Source organism: Eurypyga helias, unplaced genomic scaffold, assembly GCF_000690775.1.
Source record: "Eurypyga helias isolate BGI_N326 unplaced genomic scaffold, ASM69077v1 scaffold23547, whole genome shotgun sequence".
NCBI classification, from domain to species: Eukaryota; Metazoa; Chordata; class Aves; order Eurypygiformes; family Eurypygidae; genus Eurypyga; species Eurypyga helias.
The window spans coordinates 1-9,870 of NW_010261403.1; the positions used below are offsets into that span (position 1 = coordinate 1).

A 9,870-nucleotide genomic window follows, 5' to 3' on the forward strand; every position below is an offset into this window, starting at 1 on the left:
GGGGGGTGGTGGGGCACCCTCGGGCCGTGGTGCCTCCTCCTCCATGTTGACAGTGTGCTCAGCATTCTCCATGATCTCCTGCAGCAGCTTCCGCTTCTGGTACTCGGGGCCTGCGGAGAGAGGGGTTTGTGTGAGGAGCTGCCCCAGAGGCCGGAGGGACTGCAGGCCACTCCAGGTCTGTGCCATCATCATGCCTTTGGCAGCTGTGCCCCCAGCCCCCACGGGTTTGGGGGTGACTGCAAGAGGGTCCAGGCTGGGAGAGGAGGTGCTCCCAAACCAGAACCTGTTTCCAGAAGGGATTTCCCCAGGAAGAGCTGGAGGCTCTGAGACCTGTCGCATGCCGGCCAGCTGGGAAGAGCCAAAGGAGCAGGCAAGGAGCTCCAGATGAGAGTAGAGACAGTGAAAATCTGCAGCCTAGGTTTTTGCAGTCATACATGGGTTATCGAGGATCGAGCTCCCATCCAAGATTTTTTTTTTTTTTTAACAACTGGGAAACTCTTCCTTGTGTCTTCTTCGGTGCCTGATAACGTGGCAACTTCACAAGTGACACGAGGGATGCCCAGTCTCCTCAGGAAGAGCAGGCATCCCCAAATTATCTGCCCGTCATCCCTCGTGGAGGGGAAAACACGTTTCTCAGGCATGGAGCAGGGTTGGCAGCTTCACAACCCTCCTCTCTGCACCGAGCCCCGCAACAGCAGCAGAATCACCTGGCACTGTCACCCAAGGTGACTCAGGGCTTCGGCTTTCATTCTGGCCTCATCCCCCACACGGACTTGTCAGCTCTTAGTAACATTGCCCTCGTTTCAATTATTCACCTATCATTAAATCTTTACTTGTTAACCCCAGGCCGTGTCTGCAGAGCAAATTGCAGCCCAGATAGGGTCTTGGAAAGTCAACTGGAGCCTGACACGAAAGAAACCCATCATGCTGGGCATCCGGCTGAGCAAAATCCACCACTGAACAACTGAAAATACCTTTTGGAATAACAACCCTGCACGGTGCTCTGCACACTGGGACTTGTGTTGGGACAGGGGTCTCTGCGTGTCACCGCGATGCTCACAGCAGGTGAGAACAAGAGCATGTGCCTTACGGGCAGTGCGAGGTCACAAAGCAGCTTGTTTGAAAGCAAAGCGCCTGCTTTTAAAAGTGGCCTTGGCCTCATTCTGCTGAATCCAAGGGATGCTGAGGGATGCAGACATACAGGGCTTGCTCTGTGCTCCCAAACAGCGCAGACCCTGGAGCCGCACCGTCTCCAGCTGCCTCGCAGTTCCTCCCCTCGTCTCCTCCACCCCAAGAACCGATGCAGACTTGAGCCTAGTTGGGAAATAGGGATTGGTGCTCCTTTCCCTCTAATAAATCAGCGGTGTAATTTGTGCACTGCTACCTCCTGCCCACGCAGGCAATGCCTCCCCTGGGAGGGGGCAGTGGGGCGAAAGAGGACACTGATTTTAGCTGCTCTGCCCTGCCTGCACGCTCCTGTCAATCAGCAGGCGACCCATTCAGGGCCATTTATTTCTGGCTGCAAGTGGATTGTTTGGAAGCTGTTTCAACAGTTGTTCAGACTCCTCAAAATAGGCTGCCTGCAGCTCCAGGCTCCTTGCTCTCTCCTTCTGCTTTCTTCTCCTGAATAATTCACACCAAAAAACGCCACTTGCCTAGAGGGCACTGCTCAGCTCAGATCCTCCTCAACTTCCCACCTTCACCTACCAGCAGGGACATTTCCGCAGGGGCTTTGGCTTCATCCCTCTCCTCTAAGCTATTAGGGTTGATATCCTAAATGAAACCCAGGGCTCAATAGTTGTTAGGGATATGAGGCTGCAGAGTGCCGTTGCCCTGTGCAGACACAGGGCCTCCCTGCCAGGGTAGCAGGGGGAAATGCCAGACACTGCCAAGCTGTGTGACCAGCAGCTCCAAGTCCTAGCAAAGGTGGACTTTTGTCTGTTTGTTCCTGGACAGTGCAGCCATGCAGGAAGAAACATTTCTCCTTGTTGTGCAGTTAGGGAATTTAGATATCTAAAAGAATCATGGAAGAAAACCATGCATCAGCAGCTTACAAGGCCCTTGAGAGAGGCCAGGACCCAAGCAAAGCTCTGCATAAAAGTGGCAAGAGGGCTCAGCACCCAAGGAGCCAGAAGCAGAGGCCAGGCTGCTTCAGGCATTTTGCAGAGACCGTTTCAATTGTCTCATTCAATTGTCATGGGTGGAAAAAATAATCTAGCTAGACGTCAAAAACCTCCCATCAGGAATTCCAGTTTCCTTCGCCTGTGTGCTATAAATAGCCTGGTGTGCAAAGGGTGAATGTGGAGCTGTGAGTGGCAGCTGGGGGGCTTATGTCAGGATCAAGCGACGTTTAGCTATTGTTAAATGAAGTGCCACGTGCTGGCTCGTGCCCATGGCCGGGCGCTGTGGTGTTTCCCCACTCAACGCCAACTCCAACGGGCCTCGCTGAGCAGCGGGAAGGAATGGGCAGCCTTCCAGCACCGCATCTCCCCAGATAGTAGGTGTAGGGCGAGGTGGGAGTACAGGGAATTTAGGCAAATTTGTCAGCATGACCCTCCCTGGTCAAGCACCAGGTGTGAGCCGTTCCCCTTCCCACTGCGTGCCCTGTACCAGGGGCGGTAGTACCGGAGACCCAGAGGCACCAAAATCAGAGCAGGAGCAGGCAGCAGGTTTTGATGAGCAGGAGTCAACCTTTGGCTTCTACCTCCAGTTTTGCTGCTCTGATGGTCCCCTGTGATCCCTCCTCAGCAGCCACGTGGCACTTGTTCCAGGTAACAAAGCCGGAGAGTACGAAAGACAGGATAAAGGTGTAGGCACTTGGATCCTTGTTTTCTGCCCTGTTATTACCTTCTCTCTCTGGAAGGAAAGCTCTCCAGGAAGAACAGATCTCTACCTAACTTGGTCTAGGGAAAGGTAATGGCATTCACAATGCTGCTTCTAATATTACACTTCCTACCTTCTAATTCCCAGTGTTTGGTCTCACAGAAGAATTTCCCAAGTCAAATAATCAGCAGTAATACTAACAAATAAATAGAGAATCAGGGAAGTAGTAGTTTGCATTCGCAACTTTCTTATAGGATATTCCAGCCCCTAATTAGCCAAGTCTGGTTGTACCCTGGTGTGGTGTGGGGCCCCACAGGATACAGGCTTGTGAGTCAATGTGCCACAAGGGATATAGCTACAGGAGCACTGCAAATAGACGCAAGCTCACTGCCTGCCCTGCCTGGTACTTTGGGTTTTTCCTCCAGGCTATGGTAACATAATCCAGCAGGTAAAACAGTGATGTAAAGACAGCAAATCATCCAGGGCAGGGGGCTTGCTGAACTCGTGCAGAAGAGGATTTAGGATAGACAGGAGGGTAACTTATGGAGTTATAAAGGAGGTGAACAGATTCCCTAAGAAATCTGCAAAATCCTCTTAGAAGACGCCTGTGGTCCTACCTGGCTGGTAGAAGTCCGGGGAGAGCTCCCTGGCCATCATTCTGGCTATGCCCGATTCGTTGTTAGCTGCCTGAGCTGCTTGCTCAGACCCTTCAGCCTTGGCTTTGGCGTGAGCCGTCCTGCGGAGAGAAGAGGGGACAACAGTGAGCACTGTCTGAGCTGATTGCCCCAGCTCGAGCAGCAGACCCTGTCCAGCAACAAAGTCAAATTGGCTTGTCTGGCCTAACAGCACTCAGCGCTTACCTCCTTGACCCAAAACCCCCACACTTGAGGAGAAAAGGCCAGATTTTCAACCAGTGAGGGGCACAGAAGCTGAAGCTGAGGTGTGAAGGTTGCATGTAGCCACACAAGGGAATGGGGCAAGTGTATTTGCAAACATGAGCATGTTCAGGTCCTGCAAAACAGGCTTGCTGCCGTGCTGCGACGCACTGAAAAACGGGCTCAATGCCTAAAGCATCACTTCAGGCACTTTGGAGCACCGGGGACAATAATGCAATGGCTGAACACAGCTGTGCTGTCACCAGCCCTGAGCTGCTGCACCTCCCCAGAGCCAGCGTGCCCCTGCCCAACACACTGCACATGTAATTTGGGGTAAACCCCAAATGTCTCTCCTGTAGCTCTCCAGCAAACCACACACATTGTCCAAGGGACTCCCCTACTTGACACAGCCTGGGGGGCAGCTCTCACCGGTGCTGGGAAAGGCAGAGCTATTGCCTCCCTCTCAGTTTGGCTCCCTGAGTCCTCTCCACTCCTTCCCAGCACTTCTCCTCCTTGCTCCATAGGGCTGTAAGGCTATCAGAGTTATTTCGCCGGCCGGCTGTCATATTCCTCGCATGCTTCATGCTCAGTGCCCTGTGATCTTTATGCTAAAAGCAGGGCTGCCTTTACAGCCCAGCTGCCCGTGGTCTGGGAAGGAGCTGACTTAAACAGCAAAACTGCACCTTAAAAATAAGGGAGGGCGAAGCACTATGTATTCAGCTGCTTTGTTCCACCCGGGGCTCACAGAGAGCTGCTTTCCCCATGCTCTCACCATCATGTTTGCCAACACTCCCCACACCTGCCTTGCTGCACGTAATGCAGCATACACTGCATTGCACGTGCAACCCACCTGGTTTTGGGTGGACAGTTAGATAAGCAGTTAGAATCACAGAATGGTTTGGGTTGGAAGGGACCTTAAAGATCATCTAGTTCTACCCCCCCTGCCATGGGCAGGGACACCTTCCACTAGACCAGGTTGCTCCAAGCCTCATCCAGTCTGGCCTTGGACACTTCCAGGGATGGGGCATCCACAGCTTCTCTGGGCAACCTGTTCCAGTGCCTCACCACCCTCTCTGTGAAGAATTTCTTCCTGATATCTAATCTAAACCTCCCTGTTTTCAATTTGTACCCATTACCCCTTGTCCTATCACTACAGGCTCTTGTAAAAAGTCTTCTCCCATCACCCTTGTAGGCCCCCTTCAGATACTGGAAAGCTGCAATGAGGTCTCCTCGGAGCCTCCTCTTCTCCAGGCTGAACAAGCCCAATTCTCGCAGCCTTTCATCACAGCAGAGGTGCTCCAGCCCTCTGAGCATCTTCGTGGCCTCCTCTGGACTCACTCCAAGTGGTCAATATCCTTCTGATATTAGCAGCCCTCAAACACCAATTCCCTATGAATTACAACCTTTAACGTGGTCTTAGGATGTCTGATGAGTCCTTTTCAGACTCAGATTGGTGTCTGGTCACGTTTTAGGACAAAAAATGAGGAAAGATGCAGTTCTCATCCCTACAGTGAAAATGCTCCAGTGGAATTCTTCGACTGTCAGGCATGAAAGCAGGAGTAATTCTTTCCCATTAAACTGAGATGCAGTATGCAGACAAGACTGGCTTTAGTCTGCATACTCGACAGGTGCAATGAAAAAGTGATAGAGATGCTGTTCTGAGACCCTTAGAAGGTAATAGACATGTTTATACACATATACACATACACACACCCCCCATTTTGAGTAGCTGTGAGGAAAGATCTAAACGTGGGGCATCAATCCCAACAGATAGAGGCAACAGTGTGACTTGACAGGGAGCCAAAAACACTGTTCAGGGTCCTGCGACAGAGAACAGGGTGAGGAGCTGCTGTGGCTCAACCTGTCTTTCCCTGGGATGACATCCTGCTCCACTGGAGCCACAATTCACCTCCCTGCCCACACTCACACGTTATCTCCCCGCTTTCTCTGCAGACTGAGCTGCCTGGGATTGCTGCCATTCTTGGTCTTTTTATCCAAAATTATTACAACTCCTGAAAAACCCAGAGACAAGACACGATGAGGCAGAAAACAGCAGTTTTAAGCTGCTGCTCGCAAGCAGGAGGTCTGAGGCAGCTCTGAACAGGGAAAGCACCTCCTTTTTTGGTAGCATATAATCAGCATGATTAATTCCACTACAGTCTGGCAGGGGCCAAAGGGGATGTTTCTGTGCTCTCTGTGCCTGGGGGATCAGTGCGTGCTGGGTGCGCTGTGCGTGGGGCACACAGCCTGCCCGGCGCCGGAAAGAAGCTTGCAGCGTGAGGATCCAGCTCTTCACCCCGGCTCTGACCCCTGGCTTTGTCCTACTTTCCTAAAGGTGACTTCCAAAAAATAGTCTGGAAGTGGACGGGATGCAGGGTCTGCTCCCTCCACTAGTAACGACAGAGCTGGGCTCATGCTGTTGGGTCACCCAATGGGTGTGATGGCTCCCACCTGCTCAGCTCTACCCCAGCATCTGGGGCTAACACAAGGGAACAGCCTGAGGTGTTGGAGGTGACAAGGTGGCTCCCAATTACACTCTTCTCTTCTGGAGATTTCCTTTTCTCCAGGGAAGCTGCTGGATGCTATCTGGCTGCTACATGGGGCTTCAGTACTGCAATTCCTGTGGGTGAGACTAGGAAGACCCCCAACTTGGGTTGCAGAGGCTGCGGCGAGGATGCTGTGGGTGGTGGGGAGCTGAGCCAGCTCAGCTGAGCCATCGCTGCGAGCCACCATGGCCCTAAGGCTAGCAGGGCTCTACCACAAGCCCTGCCTGGCTCAGAGGTGTGAGGCCAGGGGGGCCACGGGCAGCTCCTGAGCTCCACACACAGAGCTGTGACACCGAGCTGAGCAGCACGACTTTGGGATCCCTCGCCCTGTAGGATACTGCCTCACCTCTGCTCCTGTCCCCGTGCTTGCAAAGTCATCCAGAAGTGTTTCATCTGGTGGAACAAAGATCAACACAGCTGCAGCTCCAAGGCTGGCAGCTCCAGCACACCATGTTTGCCCCTGCCAGTGTCCTGGGGAGGCCACGGTGAGGGCAGAGAGCCGCTCTCCCCTGGCCAGCAGCCTGCCCGGGCAGGGATGCTGATGCCTTGCAGCGGGTCCCTCCATCGCTGAGATCATTCACTATAGCAGCATCCATGTGATGAACATCTGGCTTAGGCATGGTGTTTGAAGTACATCTTCCCTGGCTGTGCCACGCACCCCCAGTGCATGAAGGGAAGGCACTGCTGCTCACAGCCCTCCATAAAGCCACGCTGAGGGTTTAGCAACACCATGACAAAGCACAGCCTGGAGGAAAGGGCCCAGCCACAACAATAACATCTAACTTGCCTAGAGTATTTCTGAATTTATTATTTATCCACGTGGCTGGCAGTGCCTGGGAGCTTAACGCAGAGAAAAACTTGGCCCTGGCTGCAAAGCAGGAGACAAATACCAGCTGCCCTGGGAGAGCCCAGTGCACGCAACCCGCAGCACAAAACCCTTTCCCGGCCCACAGCCCGTGTTCACAGGGTGCAGTAGCTAAAAAGAAAGCTCAGTCTTTTCGAGGGAGGCAGGAAGGTGATCTTCAAACCTTAGACATGAAACATGTAAGAGGAAAAACTTCTTCCAAGGTTAAGATCTGCTCAAAAACCAGAATCAGCTTTTGCAAAAAAGGAAAATGACATCCTTTCATTATATGCATATCAGTTGGATACTTTTCAGGCCGCACTTGAATCAGGGCCACACTTTTTATTCACTGCTGGTTGTGCTGTCAGCTCCCAGCACCGCTGCAGAAAGCAGCCCATACGAAAACCAGCAGAGGAGAAAGTCTGGAGATGGAGGGGGTCAGGGTGAAACTGAGAGACACACGGATTTTATAGCACTCAGCAGCAGAATTCAAAAGCCCCTTTTCAAGGCAGTGCTGCAAGATGAGCCACAAATGTTAAACACATCCAGCTGAGGGCAACAGACACAGAGACTGGCCTTTACAAACCACCACCAGTGCTCCTGGACCGAAGCGAGGCAGGACTCTGGGATGAGTACTTCCCAGTTTCACCCTGAGCCATCTCCCCAGGCAGCACCATTAAAAATAGCTCCAGTGAATTCTTTGCAAGGAGGAGCAGCAGCCCTGCGCTGAGCCGAAGGGAGGTATGTGGGCAATGCCTGCAGCCCCCACCCCAGCCCCAGCAGCCCCAGCTGGGTCATGGCGGCTGCTCCGGGGCCACCCGGGGCAGGGAGGCTTCACACCCTGCCGGGACGGGTGGGAGAAGGAGGGTTAAACGCATCTGCTGTTTTATTTGCGCCTCTGGCACGGCTCTAACGCTCTAATTGTTTTTGTACTAGAGCAGGACAGAGCATGGCTCCTATCCTTCCTGGCCGTCTCCCAGAAACACTGCCCGAATCATTCCTCCGACTGCTACTGAAATCCCCTGTGGATACACGAGCCGCAGCTGAGCACCGTGCAAACAGGTGAGACCCAAAGCCGAGCCAGCACGCCCGTCTCTGCGGACACTTTATGCGGTTTTGCACATCCACATTGGATTAGACTGTAAATGAGATTGGAATTAGCAGAGAATACTGCAAATACCAGACAGGGCTGGGGCGCCTGCAGGTGCAGCGATGACCTTGTGGCTAGAAATAGGGAAGAGCTCAGCTCTCTGCCCAAACTATTGCACATTTGCTTATTAAGGGAAAGATAGAGCTGCCCAGCACCATCGTTCCTTCGCCGGGGTATCCCTCCTCCCACTGATTCAGCAAACCCAGAGCAAAGACCAACTGAACACCTTTTTCTTGCCATTCTCAAGCCACCAAAAAGGCCATTAAGCACATGTAATTCATTGGTCAGCTCTAGGAAGGGAGACTTCTGCTAAATACCCCTCTCCTGGAAACTGTCTTTTCCACCCCCAGCCAAAGCCCTGCTCCAGCATCCAGCATAAGATAGTGGTTTGTCTTGGCAGGAATGTTTGCAGCACTCAGAAGGGATAGAGCGAAAGCTGCAGAAGTGCTTTTGCTGATGGCATCACGGTCCCTTCTGTATTCACATCACGAAGGGCAAGGACACTCAGACCTGACCAACACAGACCTGTGCTGGAGGATGGACTAGATGACTTTTAAAGGTCCCTTCCAGCCCAAACCATTCTATGATTCTATGATCTGACCAGGACAGACACTTTCTGGCTTCTCTGTTTTCCACACCATCTTTGGACTCTGTCACCTGGAGCATCACTCTCTTCTGGGTCTGTCCCACTCCATCCCTCTGCAGACACCAACAAAGCTCTCCTACCCTCATTTGCCTGTAACCAGCCCATGGGACTGAATATCCCTTATCACTCCATCTCTCATGCCACTTTCTCTGCCCACAGTCAAACCTATCTGTGTGTCCCACCCCACGGGTGTCCTGCCCCGAGAACCACCTGTACCTTTCACCCTCCTTTTGCTCTTTTTCGCTTCACCACTCAAGTGCACAGACCCACTCAATTTACACTCAGCATCCCTGGGGTGCGTGAGTCTTTGCTGGTTTATATTATAGACTCTGCATCTGCAAGGCGTGATCTAAATTGTGAATTAAGCATAAATCAACACAAACCGCCTCCTAAAGGAAACACCTCCATACCATTATAAAAGGAATCCAAAAAGAGAAGCTATCCTGACCTTGCAGAGCAGCTCTGCCCTCCAGCCTCCTCTCCCTTGCAGCCAGCTCACAAGATGCCCCAGGCTTGTCACTCATGGCACCAGCACTTAGCCAGAAGTGGTGGCACTCTGTACATGTCCAGGCTACTTAGCTGGATAAACCGGACCTTTTCTCCTTCCTTCCACAGAAAAGGCATGAACAGGCCATTCAGCCAGGGGAAAAGCATCCTTTTCTGTGCAGTGCTTCAGGAGCACAGGCCTGGCAGAGCTCCCTGCCACCTAACGAGCTCAGCAAGCATTAGCCTTTATGATTACTTGGTGAATTTTTAAAATACCGAAATGTTATCCTCAGCTCTAAATAGCTCAGAGCCACTTGCATCTTTCACCAAGGGATACTTCCCCTTGGAACAGTTAAAGTGATATTAATCTTACAGCAGACAGATCTGCAGCTGTCTTCAATAAGATGACAACCTACGCACCCCAGCCTCGTGCACGGGAGATTTGCCCCATTAATCTCCGCCGCCCTGACTGCCCCGTGAGCCGAGCGGGATGGGGTGGG

At 52.5% G+C, this 9,870-nt stretch overlaps 1 protein-coding gene across 1 annotated transcript in view; it reads right to left on the reverse strand.

Annotated features, from left to right (window-relative positions):
• Positions 1–17: 17 nt before the first annotated feature.
• LOC104512405 (junctophilin-2-like) overlaps positions 18–9,870 on the reverse strand; it is a gene marked incomplete at both ends in the record, with an annotated part of 26,998 nt that continues 17,145 nt past the window's right edge. The window contains 2 exon segments of the mRNA XM_010155372.1: positions 18–110; positions 3,441–3,559. Coding sequence (XP_010153674.1) covers positions 18–110; positions 3,441–3,559 — 212 coding nt within the window.